The 23,161-nt window shown below is 44.3% G+C and overlaps 2 protein-coding genes across 10 annotated transcripts in view; both read right to left on the bottom strand.

Moving 5' to 3' along the window:
• LOC148401301 (uncharacterized) overlaps window positions 1-13,661 on the bottom strand; it is a 146,555-nt gene extending 132,894 nt beyond the window's left edge. The window contains exons 1-3 of one of the 3 annotated variants that reach the window (XR_015863107.1): window positions 13,361-13,661; window positions 6,945-13,053; window positions 6,559-6,637 (exon numbers count right to left, since the gene is read on the bottom strand). Coding sequence is in view for 1 of the 3 variants with exons in the window: in XM_088398890.1 (XP_088255016.1) it covers window positions 7,221-12,665 (5,445 nt within the window). In the remaining 2 variants the exon portion in view is untranslated. The other 2 variants (XR_015863106.1, XM_088398890.1) reach the window with 2 other exon arrangements.
• lama5 (laminin, alpha 5) overlaps window positions 1-23,161 on the bottom strand; it is a 347,871-nt gene that overhangs the window by 99,149 nt on the left and 225,561 nt on the right. For all 7 annotated transcript variants that reach the window (XR_015863095.1, XM_088398876.1, XM_088398835.1 and 4 more), the window contains 7 exons: window positions 21,415-21,542; window positions 21,269-21,349; window positions 18,240-18,454; window positions 18,060-18,160; window positions 2,086-2,269; window positions 1,864-2,004; window positions 831-976 (listed from right to left, as the gene is read on the bottom strand). Coding sequence is in view for 6 of the 7 variants with exons in the window: in XM_088398876.1 (XP_088255002.1) it covers window positions 831-976; window positions 1,864-2,004; window positions 2,086-2,269; window positions 18,060-18,160; window positions 18,240-18,454; window positions 21,269-21,349; window positions 21,415-21,542 (996 nt within the window). In the remaining variant the exon portion in view is untranslated. The remainder of the gene's footprint in view (window positions 1-830; window positions 977-1,863; window positions 2,005-2,085; window positions 2,270-18,059; window positions 18,161-18,239; window positions 18,455-21,268; window positions 21,350-21,414; window positions 21,543-23,161) is intronic.

Here is a 23,161-nt window from a genome sequence, read left to right as displayed (position 1 = left end):
AGTTGGTTGAATGTATTTTTTTATGCTGTTTTTGCAGCATAGAGCAAGCTTTCCCAAACATTTCAAGTCATGCACCCCCTTAACACTCTGACACGATCGATGCACCAATACCAATATCAAGCCACCGGCAAAAATGCAAACCTTAACCCTCTAATTATATCTATGAAGGCACAACTCCCTGAAACACTCCATTGCAAATAGCACACTCCTGTCAAGCAAAACCTTCCTTAAACACATCAAAACCAAACTGATGACTATTTTAACAATGTGGACAAGGATTTTCCAAACTTTTCATGGCAACAGGTCTCTAAACACCCTGATACAGTAGGTGCATCCCTGACGCCAAACCCTGCAACCCAAAGATTTTTAAATGACAGAACAGCCTTTCCTAATTTTTTTATTGCACACACCACCTTTACCATGCCTGCAGAAATAGCACACACACATCATGACACCACTACAACAGCCCCCTCAACTCCCCAAAAGTAGATTAATAATTTTCAGCCTCTTGATGTACTGATGTTATGTCATACAAAAACTTTATCCAAACTTTACACATTTTAAGTTACAACGCCTTTCAACGCAACAGCATATTTAGCACACTACTAACTGCAGCAACGCAAACTATCCGCAACCTACTTAAAAAAAGAAACAAAAATAACGCAAATCATCTTCAACCTACTTAAAAAAAGAAACAAAAATAAAACATACAAGAATATATATGTATATGTGTGTGTGTGTGTGTGTGTGTGTGTGTGTGCGTGTGTGTGTGTGCGTGTGCATGTGTGTGTGTGTGTGTGTGCGCGTGCGTATGTTTGTGTGAAACCTACAGTAACATCGTCAACAGATGCGTTGAGCTTATGCAACTGCGTCCAGGCCATGGTGCTGGCGTTGAGGTTGTGCAGCTGCGCAGCGAGCGAGTCAAAGTTGATCTGATGCAGATCATCCAGCAGGACGATGACGCAGCTGTCACATGCTGCCATGATAATGGACACTCACATCACATGACATGCCTGTATGTATGCTTGTGTGCTTTTGTGGGTATGAGAGGCTGTCAGGGTGTTTCAGGGTGTTTTGCTACCTCTCACATTCAGTACAGAAAATGAAAGCAGTTAGGTATGATATTTCAGTTATAACAAAGGCGTGTTGTGTGTGTGTAAATAACTTTTTAGTCGGGACTGTTATTGGAACACGGTGTTTTGACTGCTGCCTGTGATCTCTCTCCTGCCCCCTCCTCCCCAAGGTCTGGGTGATGACTGAATTAGAAGTTGATGTCTGGATTCTGTGCCAAGTGACCAGGGAAAGATCCAAGGTGGACCATTTTGCTGGATGTACATTTCTGTAGTGACCAATTGGACTGGGATATACTTCGCTCAAGATGTCCTGTTTCAGCACTTTATCTGATCGAATGGACTTTCACGTATTTTTGCTAATATTTTCTACCGTTATAGTACGTGTTAAATGTTGCCCACTCTGCATCCATTGCAGCCTGGTCATACTGGACTGGAAGGGGTTTGCAGTCTGTTCTCAAGATTTACTATTTATCCAATGTTTTTTTTTCTTGCACTCCTATGGGTTAAGATTAAGGGATATTAACATGTTTTTCAAAGCATGTAAAGCCCCTTGAGACGTTTTTGTTATTAAGGGCTATATAAATAAATTTGACTTGACATGACTGTGAAACCATTTCTGCAGTAGTGAGAGAACAAATGTTGCAATATAGTGTGTTAGAGCATTTCAGTACTGACAGTATTTCACGAGTGTGCGTTAACCTTCATTCTGAATTGAGTACCTGATGATGGCTCGTGTGTGTGTGTGTGTGTGTGTGTGTGTGGTTGTGTGTGTTGTGTTGTGTGTTATTACCTTCACAGTGCAGGTCATGATCGTGCGCAACGGGTACGTTGTGTTCTTGTGAACAGATTTCACACTGTTTTCCTGTCATACCATCCCGACAGTGGCACTCTCCGGTTCGCGGGTTGCACTGACCACCCCTGCAGTCGCATTCTGATCTCACAAACAAGTCACAACTTACCTTTGGCGGACATTAAGTCATAAACACGCTTGTTTGTGTGTGTGCTCGCTCACGCTTGCATCCATCAACTCCATAGTCCCAGAATCCAGGAGCACACTGACGACAGTTGGGTCCGTTGACTCCAGGATGGCAATTGCACTGACCACTCTGGGGGTCACAAGGTTGCACCAGTGCTGCCGAAGCACCACAGTCACATGGTCGACACCCACCGCATGACTCAAAGCCGAACGAGCCGTCCTGAGAAACAGGAAGAATTACATGTTTATTTGGAGCTGTCAACAATATTGAACATGGAAATAGAAATACAGTTGTCTGTCGATTGCTGGGTCAAAATGTCTTCATTGTAAAAGCTTGCGCAGACATGTTATATAAAAGTCAATGTTTACTTTACAAATAGTTGTCCGCTCACCTATAAAGTGTGAAATTAGACAAATGTTTCTGAGAGTCAATCGCTTCTTAATTTAGACCCATTGTGACTGGGGCATCCAACCAGCAAATCCCAAAGGCTCTGCTGATCATACACTTCAATGCCATAATTGTCACAAAAGCCCTGGTAGAGGAGGCAGAAATCGGGTTTTGGCCTCGGCTCCAAAGACACAGTGGAGAAAACAAGAATCTCTTGGTTGGCTGCAGCGAGCTTCAGCATGACATTCCTGTCACTGCAGTGTTCTGGGTTTAAAAGAGCAAAATAATGGTGGATTGAAGCTGACGACCTTGCAATCATATCAATGGCAATGTTGGTGATGCGTCAGGCAGAATTTGGCATTGAAAAAAAAAGTCTGCCCCATAAAAGTTGTTAAACAATTGAGCAGGCTTATTTTCAAAGCACATGCATTGGATATGGGAAGATCGCTGCTAGCTAGCAGTAGCTGAATTAGCATTATAATCTAGCTTTGTTGTAGCTCAGCTCTGCAGTTTGAAATCTTCGATGGCCATTATGCGTTTCAGAATAGGCAGCAGTTGCTGTTTGGAATTGTATTGTTGACATCCAAGTAATCTGAACAAGTTTTATATTTCTTTATTTATTCACATATTTACGGTGTAGCAAAGCACAATGATAAGGCGCCACATCAGAGTTCCTTTACTTCAATATTATGTGGGTGCCAAGTATATTGGAAAATCCACTTTTTTTGCTTTTATATTCATTTTATTGTGGCGTTGGAATCTCCAAGATAATTGAAAAGTGAAACCAACCCCCAAGGTGTTGCAGAGATATTTTTATGATCAGTTTGAGGGCTTATTTTTTACCTCGTTCAGTTTTCTCCATTTTCTATTTCGTATTTTTATCTATTACGTCACATCATTCGGTTTTGCAAATCTGCCATCTCTATTATTCAGAGAGACTTTTGTAGTCCAAACAACTCAAGGTTGCTGAACTGGAGAGATCAAATGTTCTGTTGTTGGATGCATCAATCCACACAAATCATTGCACCGTCCCCCAGCATCAGAACCTTAAAGAAGTGCCTGGTCAAATTTCATTTTTCAAGCAGTATTCCCACATCTGAATGCAAAGACATGCTTTTTCAAGTACGAGTGTTTCAGAAATCTACTGCCTACAGGCACCTGTACATTGGGGTTCACCCCGGTGAACGAGGGTAGCCTCGCTCCACCTCCGGTGGGGGAATGGACCCTGACTGTTGTTTGTGTCTAAGCACCAAACGGCAGCTTAGAGTATCCACCCTTTTGGGAGTCCTTGGAAGAAGTGCTGGAGTGTGCTCCTTCAGGGGACTCCATCGTTCTGCTGGGTGACTTCATTGCTCACCTGGTCAATGTCAGTGAGACCTGAAGGGCGTGTGTGGGAGGAACAACCCCACCGATCAGAACCTGAGCGGTGTTCTATTACTGGAAATCTGTGCTTCATATGGATTGTCCATAAAGAACACCATGTTCAAACATAAGGGTGTCCATGTGTGCACCTGGCACCAGGAAAGCCTAGGCCTCGGTTCGATGATTGACTTTGCAATCGTGCCGTTGGATTTGCGGCCGCATGTTTTGGACACTCAGGTAAAGCAGTCCGCATGTGTTTTGTGGACCAGGAGAAAGCGTTCGACCATGACCCTCGGGGAGTTCTGTGGGGGAGTGCATCGGGAGTACGAGGGGCCGATCGCATTGATATGGGCAGTTTGGTCCCTGTATCACCGATGCCAGAGTTTAGTCCGGATTTCCGGCAGTAAGTCGGATTCGTTTCCAGTGAGGATTGGACTCAAGGCTGCCCTTTGTCACCGATTCTGTTCATAACGTTTATGGAGAGAATTTCTAGGTGCAGCCAAGGCATTGAGGTCGTCCGGTCCTTAACTAGAACTGTGCCTGTGGTCTTCCATTTCCTCACCATGTTCCTCACTGTGCAAACTGACAGCTGAAATATTTGAGCTAGCCTTTTGTATCTTTCCCCTAAAATATGATGTTGAACAATCTTTGTTTTCAGCTCATTTGTCAGTTGTTTTGAGGCTCTCATGTAGCCACTCTTCAGCAAAGAGGAGAACAACTTGCAACTGGCCACCTTAAATACCCGTAACTGGAGAGATTTTGTAGAGAAGAATGGTCAAAATACCTTAAACCAGAATCCAGACTCTCATTGGAAGCTATAGGAAGCATTATTTCTGCAAAAGGAGGATTTTTCTGTTGGGGTGCCCAAATTTATGCACCTGCCTACTTTTGTTCAAGTAATGATTGCACACTTTCTGGAAATCCTATAAACTTAATTTCACTTCTCAAATATCACTGTTTGTTTGCTATATGATATATTTAACTGAAATTGCTGATCCGAATGATTTATAAAGGAAAATCATGAAAATGATCAGGGGTGCCCAAACTTTTGCATACAACTGTATGTTGATTTGGATAATAGTTATGTGAAGTGGCATGCCTCTTCGGCCTTCAAATACTTCTATACTGGCTCAAACACTATCAAAAGCACACACCTACATTTACAACTTATTATTATCGTTTCATAATGGTAATAATTTTTTTTTAAACGTCGTTTGTCTTAATTTCGTAGTGTGCGTCTTGGCCACAAGGCTTCCAATCGTTCATGGGATCATATTTTTAATCACAGCAAAGGTGTCACGACTTGACTGTGTATTTTATGTTGGTGAAAACGCACAATCCAGATTCTCTGGTTGAACTACATGTTGGGATTTCCGTCAGTCCACAAACGCACCACAGCAGTCAGAGTATCACTGTTATCAAAAGCACACAACAGCAAACTGTGCCAATGCAGCACAATCAGACCGACAACATGAAATCTCAAGATTCTCCGATTAGCCACGCATATGTGATTAGCAAGTGGCTCACCAGGTCTTGAGCTAACTGACCACTGGTGATCGTATTTACAATGTGCTCCGTAATTAATACTGGACAGTTTCCCATGGCACAGCTGAATACCTCTCACATCATTGTGCTGCGGCACAGTGGTTGGGAAACACTGTTTTAGTGTGCCAGAAAACATGTAAAGTTGCAGAGCTCGACTGCAAAAAAACTGCACACTGCAGAGTCGCTGCCAATGTTATACGATTCCACACATCAATATAATACCGTATTGGCCCTAATATAAGACGGTGTTTTTTGCATTGAAATAACAAAAAAAAGAAAACAAAAGTGGGGGTCGTCTTGCATTCGGGGTCTAGACATTATACCAATTCACAACGCTAGATGGCGCCAGATATCTTTAAAGCGATTGCTGAACTTAACTTCCCATGCCAAAGTGAACCCCTGTCACGAAGAATAAAAATAAAAATAGCGAAGAAGAAACATAGAAAATAGCGGTAAGAAAGAAAAGAGAAGAAAATAAGAGAAACAGAACAGAAAATGGAGAAACAGAAAGGTTCCTATGTTGATGTTAAAATGTTGGACAGTTACATCACCGCGCCTTAAGTCTCACATGAGTTACCTCAGTTGTATTGCGGTTGTTGGAGCTTGTGCGCAGCGGTAAGTTAAAAGTTGCTGGTATCGACTGAGTGTGTTGCTGTGATCGTGTGCGTCTTTGACACAAACTGAGTATATTACATTTCATTGTTACTACTGTCTACTGTTGTGCTGTTTGTCTGATCGCGGTTTGTTTTGTGTGTGTGCCATTTGATTGATAGCTTCGGGGCGCTCCTTTAAGTTTTCCTCGCATCGTACGAGTAGCCGTTACGCAGCGCCACGGCGACCAATGGTCGCCAGCAAATGTATTTTGTTGTCTCGACTTATGTTTGGTGTGTTGCCAAGAGTATTTCCTTTATGGTTATTTAGTATAGTGGAACCGTTACGTCCAGTCAGTTATGTAATGTGTGCCGTCGTGTTGTGTGACGTCAGAGGTTGAGCGTTGACTTACGTGCTGTATTTCTCTGTTGCAGAACCACACACACACACACACGCACACACCACACACACACACACACACACACACACTCTTCACACTCTTCATACAATAATCACTGTCAAGTGGCCCACACTTTTGTGGGGTTAAACTGCAGCTCCCCACTTGAAAGGCGCTTGGACAAAAGGATTTGAACTGGACTTCACTCAGTGATCATGACTGGTTTTTTTCCTTGTCTTTGGTTTATTTTCATCTTCAGCCAAACACAGTCAACACAGTCAACACAGCCAACACAGGTGAAAAACCTTAAAATAAACACAAATAGATGGTCAAACTCTAAACCATGATCAAGCAATACAACCCAAAATCAAATACTTAATTTTTAAATACTAAGACAGGATGAAGCCAAACAGCTTTCAACCCGGTAAGTACACACAAACATTTTTCCCGATTTCTTTTTTAGCTTTTACTTTTTTAAATTGCACCACATAATTTACCACGATTTCACCATAATGTTTAGCATGATCCTAACCCATATCAATTTTACATATTTATTTCCAAAGCCACCCAGATGCGGGCTGTAGCCCCATGTTCAAATGTCCAGAGGCTCACCGGCTCCTTCTTTTGCTTCGTTTTCCAAGCTTTCCGCTGCAGTCCTGCCCTTTGGAAATGCTGCCTTGTCCAAATCATGGCAGGGTACCATGAGCTCCACCACTCTCCCTCTTAATTAACCCCACCTGGTGCTCTCAAGAGCCTGCCTCCTTCTGTGTGGCTGAGACACACCCAGGCAGAGAGGGTGCGGCTTGCAACTCGTCTCAACACCTCCCACTCGATCTTCCCACGGAAACCGCTGGAAAGATCGCAGACAATGACTTGTGGTCAGGGTTTCTATTTCGGGCTTTCTGTCTGCTCTTCCACTGGTAGCAAAACCACCAGTCGTCGGACATCCCGGTGAAGAATTGTGGACTGATGATCCCTCTGGATGCTGGATGTAGGACGCTTGGATGCTGATGTTGTGGGTCTAATCGCAGGGGCGCAGGAGGTTCTCACAACTCTGACTGTCACATCCCGTACTATGCCACGGGAGTCTGGGTTGACACTGATGACTCTCCCAAGCTTAAAGTTGCCCCTCAACGCATTTTGGTCACACAGCCAAACAATGTCTCCTTCTGCGACGTTCCTCTGTGTGGTGTGCCATTTACTCCTCACGAACAGATTAGGACCGGTGAGTTGGCTCCAGGACCTCCAGAATATGTTAACCTGATGTTGCATTTCCTGCAGCCTCTTATAAGGGTATCTTCCAAAGTCGAATGTTTTCCAGTCACCTCTCATTGATGCTCGCCCCAACAGGAGTGCATTGGGAGTGATGTACTGCACAGTGTCTTCATGGCTCTGTACCCTCGCAGCAATGGGGCGCTCATTTGTAAGATTTGCAGCAAGCTGAAGGATCGTCTGAAATTCGCTGTAGCTAAGATTCCCTGAGTCCCTCTCCAGGCTCTGGAATGCCTTTTTCACAATCCGAACAGCTGCTTCAGCAGCGCCGTTTCGATGAGGTGAATCCGCTGGCTGAATCTTCCAGTGCCAGCTGGTTCCATTTTGAGCTGACGTCTCCTCCATAACAGATCTGTCCAGCCCATCTAGAAATTGATACAGCTCCTCCAGAACAGGTTTGGCTCCAACGAAATTCGTTCCTGGATCAGACCAAATCTTCTTAGGATGTCCTCGAATTGCTGTAAATCTCTGATAAGCCATCAGGAAGCTTTCAGTTGACATGGTGTTGGCCAGCTCAGTGTGGATTGCTCTACTGGCCATACAGCAGAATACAATTCCCCAAACTTTCAATCTGACTCTTCTCCTCACATCATCTTTGACCTGATATGGTCCAAACAGGTCGACTGCTGTGAACTCAAATGGAGCTGCCGGCCTGGTTCTCTCCTGGGGCAGATCACCCATCACTTGCTGGCATCTTCTAGCTCTAGCTTTCTTGCAGATCACACAGCTATCAATGACCTTTTGAGCAATTCGTCGTCCCTTGATGACCCATGCTCTCTTTCTCACTTTCAGCAGAGTTGCAGCAATTCCCTCGTGACCTTCGCTGTGGGCTTCACGAACCAGCAATGTTGAAATCCAAGCACTGTATGGTAAGAGGGGAACACTAACCCTGTCTTCATTGAAAGCCTGGACTCTCCCACCACAAACCAATAACCCAGTTTTTTCCTCCTTGAAGACTACCAGCCGGTCTGTTGTGGTGGTTGGAAAGGTCACACCCTCTTGTGCAGCAAGAAAAAGATCTCTTAAAGCATCTTCACGTTCTGTCACAGTAATAACTCCACCCAATGAAACTGCCTCCCACTTTGGAGTTTCCAGGCTCCTACTTCGAGCTGCAAAATGCTTTGCTGCCCTCCAGACCTGGGCGACAACCTTAACCAGGCGGGTCAGGTTGCTGAACCGTCTTTCATCCACCAGGTTTCGGGCAGCAATGCCAGCAGGTGGCCTCCGGCACTCCAGATCTAGTGGGTCTTTCTTCACCTGAGCTCTTGTGAGTGCAGATGTAAATACTTTCTTCTGCATCTTCCCAACACTCTCTTTGGCAGTTGCTGACACATCCTTTGCAGACTTAATTGGCCACTCGTCAGCTGGAAGACTCAGGAACTTTGGGCCTTGCTGCCACGGTGCATCTTTCTCCAACTCTCTTGGGCCAGCCCCCCGAGTGATAATATCCGCAACGTTCAAAGTTCCAGGGATCCACCACCAGTCCTGAATCTGTGTGCTGCCCTGGATTTCTCCAATCCGGTTGGCGAAAAAAGTATGGAATCCATAGCTTTCACGTTGTATTGCACCCAGTACTGTTTGGCTGTCAACAAAGTGATACCACTGCTTGACGTGAATTTGGCCATGTTGCTCGAAATACCTCTTCAACCGGGCAGCGAATACTGCTCCACAAAGCTCTGCCTTGACTGCCTCCCCCTTGTGGTCCAACGGAGTCAGCTTAGCTTTGGACTCCACCAACCGCACTGTAATTCCTCGGTTGTAGGCCCACCGCAGGTACAGGACAGCACCATACGCATTCTCACTGCCATCGGAGAAGGTGATTGCATCGGGCTTATCCAGCATGCCCGCTGGTGTCAGGGCTCTGTCAAACTTGACCTTACTCAGCTGAGCGTATTCTTCAAAGAGGCAGATGGCATCTTCTCTGAGCTTTCCTGACAGCGGCAAGTCCCAAGTGTCTTTGATGGTTCTAGACTTGGGTTTGGCCTCCTGAAACGCTCGTCGAACCAAAATGGCCCCTTTTTGCTTAACAGGTGTTGTTAGACCAATCGGGTCATACAGTCCAGAAACTTGGCTCAGCAACTCTCGTCGTGTCAATGGGTCTGGTGTCTGAGCTCTCACCTGTTCCAGATGAAGATCTGGGCCCAGCCTCATTTTCCTCCTCCTCTTCGAGAAGTTTACTCTGACCACAACATGAAGCTTGTCGTCTTCCAGAGTGTAGCCGAGTCCGAGAGCTTTATTGTCCTCTTCTCTAAGTTGATTCGGCAGAATCACGGTCCTGGGAGTAGCCACCTGCTCCTGCTTTTCAGATGACTCTTTCCTATTTTGACCAGAGAAGACCCACGGCTTCAGCTCGAAGCCTCCTGCTCTCAGGATCTGCTCTACATTCTCCGTGATGACTTTAAGCTGTCTCAAGTTGTCATGAGAGGTCAAGATGTCATCAACATAGCTATCTTCCTGCAGTACACGACGCTCTTCCTCAAGGTGGCTGAACTGGGGGAGATTAGCAGTCTCTCTCATGGCTAGTTGAGCGATGCAGCCTGCTGGCTTGTCTCCAATGTTAACTCTCGTGACAGCGTATTCGCCCAGCTCCTCTTCCTCAGAATCACGCCACAGGAACCTATGCAAATGCACCTCTTGTTCTTCCAGCCAAACAGAGTTGTACATTTTTTTGATGTCTCCCAGCGCAGCAAACGCTCCCCTTCTGAATTTGAGAAGCACAGCGCGGATTGGGTTAAGGACATCTGGGCCCTTCAGAAGGAGATCATTTAGGCTCACCCCTCTGCACTTCTGACTACTGTTCCAAACCAGCCTCACCGGAGTTGTAACGGAGTGTGGGTTAGGTGCAATGAGGTGGCTAATATACCATACTGGGCCAGTCCATGCACGGAGGATGTCTTTGGTCAACTTCATAGCAGCTCGGCGTTCGACCATCTCATGAACTTGAGCTGCATAGGCAGCCTTCCACTCTGGTTCCCTGGCCAGCCGCCTCTCAATCCTCAAGAATGTGGCCTCAACTGCGTTCCTGTTCCTTGGCAATGTAGCTGGATCTTCGACCCAGGGGTACTTGGTGTGCCAGTGAGGGCTCTCACTGTGAACATCAGCAGCAACATAGGTGAGCCCGCTCCTTACTACCTCCAGCTCCCTTTCTTCGGCGAGGGTCATTTCTTTACCACCTGGCTGACAGTTTCCACACCGACAGCCCCCACATCTTGGAACACAGCCAGCACCGATACTGTCCCATTTCCACCAGTCGAGGAAGTTGGATGCGGCTGCAGTACAGCTGGATCTCTGAGGTTGAACGGGGACTTTGCAGGTGCGTTCTTCATACATCACAGCAGCAGTCCTCATAGATCTAGCAAAGTGCGTCCTTGACGTGCGGGCTGAGACAGTGACCTCCTCAAACAACTCAGGATGGGTGCCTGCAACTGTTTTCCCGAGTGGACCGTCCCACAGCACGAGGTCCCCCACCGTGCGGATTTTCTGTGGAGCCAACTGCCCCTCTTTGTGACTTATAAGAAGCTGGATCTCTTTTGGTCTTTTCAGGTCACTAAGTGGGATGTCTGGGAAGAACCTTTGTAGTTTTTCGGCTGACACATGCCTGTGGATGTTTGCTATGCTGTCTAAGCCGTAACAAACTAGCTGGTGGGACTTGAGAGTGCTTTTTGGGGTGGTGATACGGATTTTTAGGAGGTATCGTTTGGTTTTGACCAAGACTTTCATGCCTCCCACGCCATGAACCACAAGCGTGATGTCTTCACTTCTAAGGTTGAGCTGCCCTGCGGCCTCATGGGTGATATAGTTGGTATCGGATGCTAGGTCGATCAAAGTCCCAATTTTCTGCCCAGCATTGGCAGTTACCTCCAGCAGCATCATGATGACCGGCCACTCCACTAGGCCGCTCTCTGCCAGGAGACTTGAGTGCGTCTTCGCAGCGTGGGAGGTTCTTGCTACTGTGTTGCAGAATGCGTCCCGGCACTGTTGGACTAATTCAGGTGAGAGCTTTTTGAAAAATTCTTCCTGGGCCTCAGTGTAACCCTTCTCGCCACCTCCCACTGTGCTGCCTTTGCTCCTCCTCTGGGCCATGCTGCCTCTGGATGGTTCAGCATTGGGACACAGGTAGAAATGATGCTCTCTTTGATCCTCGCACTCAGGATTTTTACACAGGAATGTTGTCTTGCAGTGAGTATCACCATCATGGATCTCTAGGCATTTCCAGCAGGCGCCCAATTTCCGCACTGCCTCCTTTTTCTCTGTGAGCCTGAGCACCCGGAATTTCTTGCAGAAATACAGCTTCCTCTTATGCTTACTGTCCCCACAGATGATGCATCCTGAGAGGTGGCTACTTGACTGGCTTGAGGCTCTAGTTCTGGCTTGCCTTTGCTCCGGCCGCTCTCTCCTGGATGATGGCTCTTCATCCCTCAACTGGTCCAGCTGTTCATAAATGCTTTCTTGACTCTTGAGGAAGGTCAGAAGACTGTCAAACCGCTTCTCTGGATCAGGACAACTTCTCCCAGCTGCATAGAGAAGCCACTCTTTCTTCAATGCGTTAGGAAGCTTGCTTTCTATTGACTTTGTCACCAGAGGATTCTTTAAAGCATCAGTTTCACCAAGGTCACTCAGATCTTGAAGGGCTTTTTCAACAGCTTGGATGAGCTCAACAACTCTCTTGGGCTGGTGGCCTCTAACAGCTGGAAGTCTCTGGAGCTCCTCCACTATTTCAATGGCGATCCCTGTTTGACTTCCAAACCGGTTCTCCAGGACCCGAAAGATGTCGTCTGCTGTGTTATAGGTCATCAGCCGAAGATCTCTCATTATTTTCTCATCCAAACTGTCAAGGAGCTGGAACTTCTTAACTTCTTTTGACCCAGTGGGCTCTCCTTGCCTCTGAAGGGCCTCCCAGTCTCTTTTCCAGCGATGAAAGTCTCGCCTGATGCCAGTGAACTTGGGGAGGGGGGTTGGCTTTAGCCTAATGGCTGTTGGGTAGCTGATGGAAGCTGCACTTACACTTCTTTCAACATCTTCTTTAGCTTTTGCTCCAATGAACCATGCTTTTCTGGACATTAACTTGGGAATGACGCTGTCAAGCTCCCTCACACGCAGTTGGAAGTCTTTCTGCTCGGCGGGAGGGGCCCAACACTTCCACTGTGTGTGCAGCTCCTTTGCTCTCTTAATCAATGATACTCAGCGTGTTACCAGGCCTCTGGATTTCCAGGCCTGGTCAGTTGCTGTTCAGGATACTCCAGTCTTCACACCGGTTTTTCACTGCCAAGTGGCCCACACTTTTGTGGGGTTAAACTGCAGCTCCCCACTTGAAAGGCGCTTGGACAAAAGGATTTGAACTGGACTTCACTCAGTGATCATGACTGGTTTTTTTCCTTGTCTTTGGTTTATTTTCATCTTCAGCCAAACACAGCCAACACAGTCAACACAGCCAACACAGGTGAAAAACCTTAAAATAAACACAAATAGATGGTCAAACTCTAAACCATGATCAAGCAATACAACCCAAAATCAAATACTTAATTTTTAAATACTAAGACAGGATGAAGCCAAACAGCTTTCAACCCGGTAAGTACACACAAACATTTTTCCCGATTTCTTTTTTAGCTTTTACTTTTTTAAATTGCACCACATAATTTACCACGATTTCACCATAATGTTTAGCATGATCCTAACCCATATCAATTTTACATATTTATTTCCAAAGCCACCCAGATGCGGGCTGTAGCCCCATGTTCAAATGTCCAGAGGCTCACCGGCTCCTTCTTTTGCTTCGTTTTCCAAGCTTTCCGCTGCAGTCCTGCCCTTTGGAAATGCTGCCTTGTCCAAATCATGGCAGGGTACCATGAGCTCCACCACTCTCCCTCTTAATTAACCCCACCTGGTGCTCTCAAGAGCCTGCCTCCTTCTGTGTGGCTGAGACACACCCAGGCAGAGAGGGTGCGGCTTGCAACTCGTCTCAACAATCACACACACAAGAATCACATTCACACACCCAAAGACACCCATGTACACTACACACACCTACTCTCACATCCTTACGACCAAACGTGTGCTATACCCTTTTACCAGTTTGCCTTTATGCCCTTATGAGCCACATTGCCTGTTACTTTTTTGTCAATAATTCAGTAAAGCAATAAAAACTGAACCACGTCTTCCCTTCTGTGTTCTGACCGACACCCGGGGGCGAAAAGAGCATACCTTCCGAGCCAACCACCTATACCAGTGGTTCTTAACCTTTTTGGAGGTACCGAACCCTACCAATTTCATATGCACATTCACCAAACCCCTCTTTATTGAAAAAAATATAATTTTTTTCAAATTCAAGACATCAATGTCTAGTACTGGTGCAGAAAATGAGCCGTGCAAGAACATCACCTTGTTCTAAGAACAAAACCAACACAATGCATGAACTCAAAACAAATTACAGACCTGCAAATCAGTGTGACTTCTGCTGTTCTCTTTGCGAGGCCAGTTCATATATGCGTTATCACGAATTTATAAATCAGACGTGTTCGGACTCTGCCGAACCCCTGAGACCGACTCACTGAACCCCTAGGGTTCGATCGAACCCAGGTTAAGAACCACTAACCTATACAGCAGGGGTGTCAAACTCATTTTGGTCTGGGGGCCGCATACAACTTAATTGGATCTCAAGGGGGCCAGACCAGTAAACTCATTCCAAAATTACATAGAACTAACAATAAGTCCACTTTTTTCTTTGTATTAGTGCAAAGAAGAAGACATAAATTATAAAAATCTTTATATGAACTGAATTGTCCCTTTTACTAAATATATTATGAACAACCTAAGAGTTTTTAAGAAAAGTTTATGCAATTTCAACAACACTTTTACTCACTTTAACATTTATTCAAGTGCATTATGCATAAAAATTGATCATTGTGCAATGTTGTCAGTCAAAGTCTCGTCAACTCCACGAATGAATATGGCCAGTTGAGCAATGTCCGTAATATCAGTACTCTCATCAATTGCAATGGAAAATGCCAGAAATGACTCCCCTTTGCGTTTCAGTTGGCTGTCCAAGTCTGCCGATAGTTCCGAAATCCTGTCTGCCACGGTATTTCTCGTCAAGCTAATATTGGCAAACGCTTGTCGCTTCTCAGGACACACGATTTCGGCAGCTTTCAGCATACAGTTTTTGACGAACTCCCCGTCACAGTACGGCTTTGACGCTAGTGCTATTTGGCTAGCAATTACGTAGCTGGCCTTCACCGCAGCATCACTGACCTCTCGGCTCCGGGTGAAAACAGATTGCTGTTTCCTCAGACCCACCAGCATTTCATTTACCTTTTGTTTTCTCAGTTCTCCGTGCAAGCTGTTGTATTTTCCTCCATGCTGAGTTTCATAGTGGCGCCGAATATTGTATTCCTTAAGCACCAAAACTTGCTGCATGCACACCAGGCACACGGGTTTCCCATTCACCTCCGTGAACATATAGGAAGAGGTCCATTTTTCTTGAAAAATCCGACACTCTGTGTCCACTTTTCTCTTTTTTGACAAAGACATTTCACTGAAGAGGGTGCCAGTGTCAACAGAAATAGCGGGTACAGCGATAGAACTGACTAAAACAGCGCCCCCAGCGGACAATATTGGAACTGCAAATTTTAATGAAAACTAAGTTTATTCTTCTTTAATAATGCAGATTTAACCTGCGGGCCAGACTGAACCCACCGGCGGGCCGGTTCCGGCCCGCGGGCCGTACGTTGGACACCCCTGCTATACAGTCTTTAGGCTCCCCAACAGAAACATAGCGACAATCTGGAAAAAAGTGGGTCGAAGATCGGCCAGGTTAACCGGCAGCTGCGGAGAAGTTATGATGCAATCTTCAAGATGATGGTGATAAATGAGGCAGAGTCTTCAAACAATTGCAAAGCGGCTGTGAAATATGGTGTCACAGAGTGTACTGTACGGAGATGGAGAGCTCAAAAAGATCGCCTAAAAAATGCTCACAATCAGAGTAAAGCTTTCCGTGGTCCTCAGAGCGGCCGCTTTCAAGAGCTCGACAGGATCATTTCTTTCAGATGTACTATAATTATTTTCTGTATAAAAATTCAATTATAAAAGTGTTCTAAAAGTATTTTTTCAAACTTGAGTCTTGAAAAAGAGGGTGTCGTCTTATAATCAGGGTCATCTTATATTTGGGCCAATACGGTATTATGAATAAAATAGTATACGTACGTACGTGAATGTTTTTCATGTGGTGATATGATCACACAGCATTGCATTAGCACAGAAAAGAGACACAGATATGTGTCTCTTATGCACAGCAAAGGTGTGCTGCGAGACGGCTCATCTCTAATCGTGAACATGCATTTAAAACAAACATATTCATTTTATTATTGGATAAAAATGTGATCAGAGTGATAAGACAAAATAACTTATATACTATACAGCCTAAATCAATCAAAAACATATTGGAGTAATTTCTCCAAGACTGTTAACAGAACTAATAAGGGCGAAGCTTATTGAAACTGCCGTTTTGTGAAATTCAGCTCTGGGGCTGAAAGTTTAATACTGGGGCTCCGTACCCATCCCTAGTCATGTCTGGTTAAAATTTCACTTTAACGGCACGCTTGGCAAGCAAAACTGAACTCTGTGAGGCTAGGTCAAGGGTCGGCAACCTGCGGCTCCAGAGCCGCATGCGGCTCTTTAGCACCCTCCTAGCGGCTCCCTGGAATTTTTGCAAAAATGCGTGAAAATATATATTTTTTTATTGTTGTTGTTTTTTTAAATATGTTTTTTAGATGGTAATCACGAAGCAACCATACTTATGCTGTAAAAATGTATGTATTTGTAAATATATTAAAAATACCGAATTTAAGAATGACGCCAAATAGCAAAATTGCGTCATAGCCTGCGACACAGCACAGGCGAGTTGTAAACAGACAGGTGTGTGAGTGATGAGCCATGGATTCAAAAAGCAAAAAGAGAAAGATCGCCGATGAGAACAGAGGCTTTAAGAAAGAATGGACTGAACTATTTGCTTTCATCGCCAATGCTGAAGCATTGCCTGCATGTTTGATTTGCAATGAGAAGTTGTCAAATAACAAGAGCAATTTGGAGCGACATTTTCAGCTAAAGCATGCTAAATTTGCTGCCAATCACGCAGTTGGAACTGAGAGGAAAGGTGCAATTACAGTGATGGTGGAGAAATTTGAGGACCGAAAAAACTGTTTCAAGAAGTGGATTGCATCTCCAAACTCTACTACTGCTGCAAGTTTTGTTGCAGCCCCGGAGATAATAAAACACGGAAAACATTCACCGATGGCGAGCACATGAATAATTCATTCATTAAAATATCAGTGCCTATTTTCGGACTTCAAAAACAAAACCAAGATCATTCAGAAACTTAAAGACATGCCTCGCCGCACAAACAATATCACCGATCAGCAGATCAAGGACATCGATTCAGCTCCAGCTTTCTCAATTGCCTGTGATGGATGAGTCGTGTGACGTGACCGATATCGAACAGACAGCGCTGCTATGCAGGTACGTGAACTCTAATGTTGCGCAAGAAGAAATGATCAAATTGACACCACTATTTTTCTTTAAATTATTTTAATAGTACGCATTCAACTTGTGTATTGACATCTATGTTGCATTATAAAAGGCTTTTAGATTTTTGCGGCTCCAGACAGGTATGTTTTGGGTTTTTTTGGGCCAATATGGCTTTTTGAACATTTTCGGTTGCCGAACCCTGGGCTAGGTTAACCAAAACTCTTGATGAGAGACTTGTTTCAGTCCAGCGTTTTTGAGAGGTCACTTTCAGAGTAGTTATGTACGTATGAGTGGAACGCTTAGTATACACAGACATGCATTAGCATCTGGTGAGTAGGGTGATTTATTTTCATCATATTTAAATTATTTTCAAGTTTTTACATTGATTGTGAGCTGCTATATTGTAGTGTAGAGATTTGCCACACATTGGCCTCTTACGTCTGTGGATATAAATGTAGATTATGTAAGCAATGCGTCTGATTGCATATTCGTACGCATCTGACCTGTACTTCATCAAAAGCTCAATATGCGCTCTGCGACGGCAGAGCAAAAGCTTGGGAGGGAGACTACAATCATAAGACAGCTGACCCCAGGGGGCAGGGACCGTATCATTCCGCAAATAACAAAACTTCAGCATGTAACTGACACCCATTATTAATAGATGTATTTTTTTAACTATTACTTTCTTGAATAACTTCCAGTAAGTCTTTTTAAATTAAAAAAGCTTCCAAAGAAGAAAACAAACAAAATGATAAAAAGTGAACAGGTATATCCGTGGTTGTCTAACCCCCCTCCCCCTCAGGTATTATGGGAGCTACTTTACTAATCTGAGCAGTGTGAACATTATCTGAAACGGAGATAAATTCAACTGTAAGCACTAAAATGACAGTTTTTTAATGTGTGGTCAATTGAGACAGTCACGTGTTGCCAACACACCTGACAGCGGTCGCAGTAAGGTCCAATCACTCCGGGTTTGCAGCGACATTGCCCAGTGTGCGGGTTGCATGAATTGGTACCACATGGTGAACAAATGCATTCTGTACAACAACAACAACAGGTTTTAAAGGCGTGCTGATCAAACAACAAGTTTGTTGACCTATCATCACTCAGACGTACGGGTGCAGTTTTTGGCAGTGATGGCATCACCATAGTAACCAGAAGCACACTCGTTGCAGCGAGGCCCTGTTGTGTTGTGCATGCAGCTCAGACACTCGCCCGTCAGTGGGTGGCAGTCGATGAACAGCATGTTGGGGTCTGTATTGCCGTTGCAATTGCATGGTCGGCATGTGCTGCCCAGCACCATAGGGTTACCATAGTATCCGGGGGCGCACCTGTCAAGAGGCCAATGTTAAAAACAGTGTTAAAAAAAAGTTGGGAAAAAAATAGGTCTGTGCAGTTACAATAGTGTGGTTTTGTAGTAATACTTGTAATACATGTGTGCAAGTATTATTAAAATGTCAAATGTGGTGCTTTTTATTTTTAAGTTGTGCTTTTATTATACGTGCACGTGTGGACTATGGTAAAAGAAAGGTATATAAAGTAAATAACGTGACAATGACGAGAGAATGACAAGTGGGAACTTGTCATGTTTAATGGCGAACTTGCGCAACTGTTTGATTTGGATACAGAAGATGAGGACTTTGATAGATTGGCGTATTAATATCGATTAACAATGTGAGTACAATACAGTAAATAGTAGAATAAAGTACAACTGAACTCAGTGTTTTGCTCCTGTGACGTTTTTTTTTGTTTTGTTTGTTTTTTTACCGTAAGTCATGGCATGTATGCGGTGCATTCTATGTGTGGATTGAGTAAAGAAAAAGGTCCTGGAATTGAGTAGAGACTTTTAACCCGAAGCGCCTTATGGTGCGGAAAATACGGTAGTATTTTAAATGGACGATATAAAGACCGTACCAAGTAAATGACTAGCGCGAGTGATTTAATTTCCGTGACTAATTTAAAAGTGTTTGATAAGAAGAAGTCAGAACAGCACTCCATTGTGCGACCACAGATCAGTAAGGGCTGTTTAATCTTTATGACTGCTTAAGCTGCAATATCCCCATACACTTGTATGTGTGGCTCTGAATTCATTACAATTTCAAGACTTTCTAAATAACTCGCTTTGGGGGTTAACAAGATTCCCAAATTCTGGACCCCTAACTTCACATAAAATTTGAGGTTCAAGTGTATGGTCATTTGCAAACTTCAAACTCTGTTTTTTGTGGTGAGGGCGTGGAGGAGGTTTTCTTCTGATGATACTTCCATGAAGATCACATTTGTCCAAGTACATATCTCTTTATAGTGGAATCGTGTGCCCCAACTTCATTGTCTGCCAGATGATTCGGAAATCTGGAGGGATTGTGCAGTCAAACGTGGGTTTTGAACTTCTGTTCTCTCAATTCTGTGAGCTGTTCTGTGATATTTTTCTTGGTCTTTGAGATCTTGGTGGAAGAACCCATTGTGCTGAGTGTTGGGGCAAGGTCAGTTGAGTCTAGGCATTTAACACCTTTGAGATTGACATCAACTGGTCTTTCCAGATGATTGTGAACTATCCATGAGACCGAGTCTCAGCTTCACAAGGGGGGCAGTACAAGGTATTAAGTCTGCAGGGTGCCCAAACCTTTGCAGAGGCCACAATTTTGTTTTCTTATTTTGAAACTGAAAATGATGGAAATAAAATGTAACACAAATAACAATGTCTCGCCTGTAATTTGATGCCTTTTGGAGATTTTATATGTCCTTTCTTGGCTTCTTCCTTGACATTGATAGAATTTTCCAACTGGAGTGTCTAAACTTTAAATCTCCACTGTACATCTTTTATCACCGTAACCTGCTGAACATCCCTTCCAGCGCCGTCCCTTTGTCTGGCCAATCGGTCCAAGTCCTTTTCTTCTTTACTGTTGAACTTATTGTACAGCGCACTATATGCCTGTTCCTTGGATTTTGCCACTTCTCTTTTCGCATTACGCACAACCTATTTCTCCTCATGCTTTCCTGGACATCTTCGTTCCACCACCAAGCCTTCTTGTCTTCTTTCAAGCTGTCCAGATGTCAACAACTTGAACTATGCTCCTGCCCTTACTTGTTCTCTTGCACAGATAATATGTCTGCTTTTCTCCTTTCCATCATGTCAATCAGCTCTCTCCCTTTAACTGTCATGCTACAAACATTCAAAGTACCATCTCTCACTTCCACCCTTCTAGTTTTCCTCTTCTACCGCTTTCTGTGGACACGTTTTCCTCCTCTTTGTCACAATCGGGGTGGGATTGAGAACCCAAATGCAGGGAAGTATTGAAGCGAGGGCTGTGGTTCAGTCCAAAAATGCACTAATGATCAAGGGAAAAACAAGAACTGCAAAATGTTCAACACAAAAAGCTCCAAGCTTTGGTGATCACGAGAAAAACTAAAGAAACAGGAAGTCAAAACTACAGGCAACAAAATGTTGAAATATCTAGCACAACAAATTCGGACGTGACTTGGAACAGGCAGCACAAAGCACAGCATAACACACAGCACATCGGACAGATGACAATGACCAAACAAAGAATGATCAGAAAGGGGGGAAGTAAATAAAAACAAATTGACGAGATCATTCGAAACACCTGGACTAGACACAAGTGGCTGAGGGAGCTGATTGAAAGACACAGCAGGGTGGAGCTAACGACAATAGGTGGAAACAATTACTTGACGAGACAGACATTGACGATGAGGAGAACAAGGAAATGTGACATTGAACAAAAGAAACACAAACCAAAGTCCAAATCAAAACCAAATAAATTAAGCCCATGACACACTTCTTCACCCAGCAGTAGCCCAATTTCCACCAGCACCCTGTTGGGCAACAGCACTGGTAGCGGACGTTGTTAACCTGGGCTACGACCAATCTGGTACGGAAAATCGATTTGTTCTCTGCATGTTTTGGTTGGCTTGTTTTATGTCGAATGCCCTTCCTGACACAACACTCATTTATCCAGGCTTGGGACTGGCATTCAAAATGTACTGGCTGCACATCCCATGTGGTTGAGTTTAAAAGAAAGGTAGTGCCTAACAAAAATGACAAAGTGGTTCTAAAACAAACAATGTTCTTATTTTCCTACTTCCACTGTTCTGTTAATGTGCTAATTATTGTTGTTTTGTTAGCTTACCTTTCACAGTGAGGTCCGGCGTAACCGGGCATGCACAAGCAATGCATGTGCTCGTTTTTCTCCACGCAACCAAGGGCGAAACTGCAGACACAAAGTTAGTCAGTTAGTGCAGATGCGACGGTCTCATCTTTTTTTGTAGTACTGACTTGTTGGATGGTTCTATTAGTGGACATGGACAACTGGAACACGACAGCTGCTGCCCATCAACATTGTTGCTGACAAAACCACCCTGGCATTTCTCACAATGGTCACCAGCAGTGTTGTGTTGACAGTTCTGGCAGACACACAAGCACACAGAACAACAAAACAGATAGAAATTAGAATTAGACATTAGGAAACAAATACATAAAGCATACATAAACTGATAAATATAGAGGTTGAGTGAAATAACAATCTAACGACATCCATAAATCTAAAATGATCAAAAAGATATGTGCAAATTCACTGGGGAAAACTGTAAGTGAGAACCGCAGGAGTGTCATTTTTGTCGCGGGCCGCATCATAGTCGTAGTTTCCCTCGGGGGGCCATTATGATTGTCAATGTCTTCTATATACAGTATAGGTTACAAAACAAACAGATGAATAACTAGTTTTGAAATCAGAAAAAACTGCTCAAATATTTCAAAAAGACCCAATAGAAATAAAAATTGCAAGCAATGTCTCAATTTTTTTTATGCTAAGACAATTTGTGATTTTAGTGATGACACAAAATTGATGCAAATTTTTTCTTTGCGGGACATATAAAATGATGTGGCGGGCCGTATCTGGCCCCCGAGCCTTGAGTTTGACACATATGCTTTAGAGGGAAAAGGACCACTCGATGAAACTGAAAGAACTTGTGGATAACTGCTGGAATGGATAATCAAGAATCTTCTCTTTTTATAGAAGACATTTTCTCCCCAAGTTTGGAACATAGTATTTACCTTATTTTCCGCACTATAAGGCGCACTTAAAAACCACAATGCACCTTATAATGCAGAGCGCTTTATGTATGGATCAATTGATGTATATTTCACTTGTAAGCCTAAGTGTGACCAGGTCACGCTCGTGTGGGATTTTATGGAGCCTGGTCCAGTAAGGCAGACTTTCTGGCACTAGGATTATAGATAGAGCTGTTGGCCATCTGTGTAGAATCAGCAAGACAGTTTGGCGGGTCAGAGGTCATCCAGCCGCCCTTGTGTGCACGCGCCCGAGTGAGGTGGGGGCGCGGGGTATATAATTCGAGGGCGGGAAGACTTGAGGGACTTGACACTTTTGGCTAGAGAGAGACACTTCAATTCTGACATCGGTTGAATAAAATCTTTCCCCAATCAGCCGTGTGTCACTGAAGTTTTCCTTTCCCAAGCCAGCCACCTTTCTACCGCTTGCTTTTGAAGACCAGCTGACCACCAAAGAGAATTCACCACATTTTTGGCGTAACGAAAAGTGCTCGTGTTCTCCGGGGGAGCCCTTGTCCGCCTGGGTGCGAGTGTGTAGTGCTTGGCCGGCCGGCAGGCTGAGATTAAGGTGAGAAGCTTGCACTCACAGTTATTGCAGTATGCTCATGCCTAGTGTGGAAGAGGGCTCCTACGGGGGGGGAAGAAATAGTTAATGGATCTTGTGTGGCCGTGGTTGGCCGTGGGGGAGGGGGGGGATTTGTCTCCCTTAGTCAAATGTTGTCAAAATATAAATTTTGAAAGGGGAGAGTCGCCCCTAAATGGAAATGACAAAATACAATAAAAATAGAAAAAAGAAAACACTAATAAAAATGGAACAATAACATAGAACTTAGGGGGAATGTGCACAATAAGTGAGAGACAAGTCTGGTGTGAATGATGAAAGCAAATGTCCCGAGAGAGTGGGCACGTGATGTCATGGCTGATCGGTTGTCACGAGAGAAGAAAAATAGAAAAG

This window comes from Syngnathus floridae, chromosome 2, assembly GCF_059516105.1.
Source record: "Syngnathus floridae isolate MCC-2025c chromosome 2, RoL_Sflo_1.0, whole genome shotgun sequence".
NCBI lineage: Eukaryota > Metazoa > Chordata > Actinopteri > Syngnathiformes > Syngnathidae > Syngnathus > Syngnathus floridae.
This window is presented reverse-complemented; position numbering and strand designations above follow the sequence as displayed.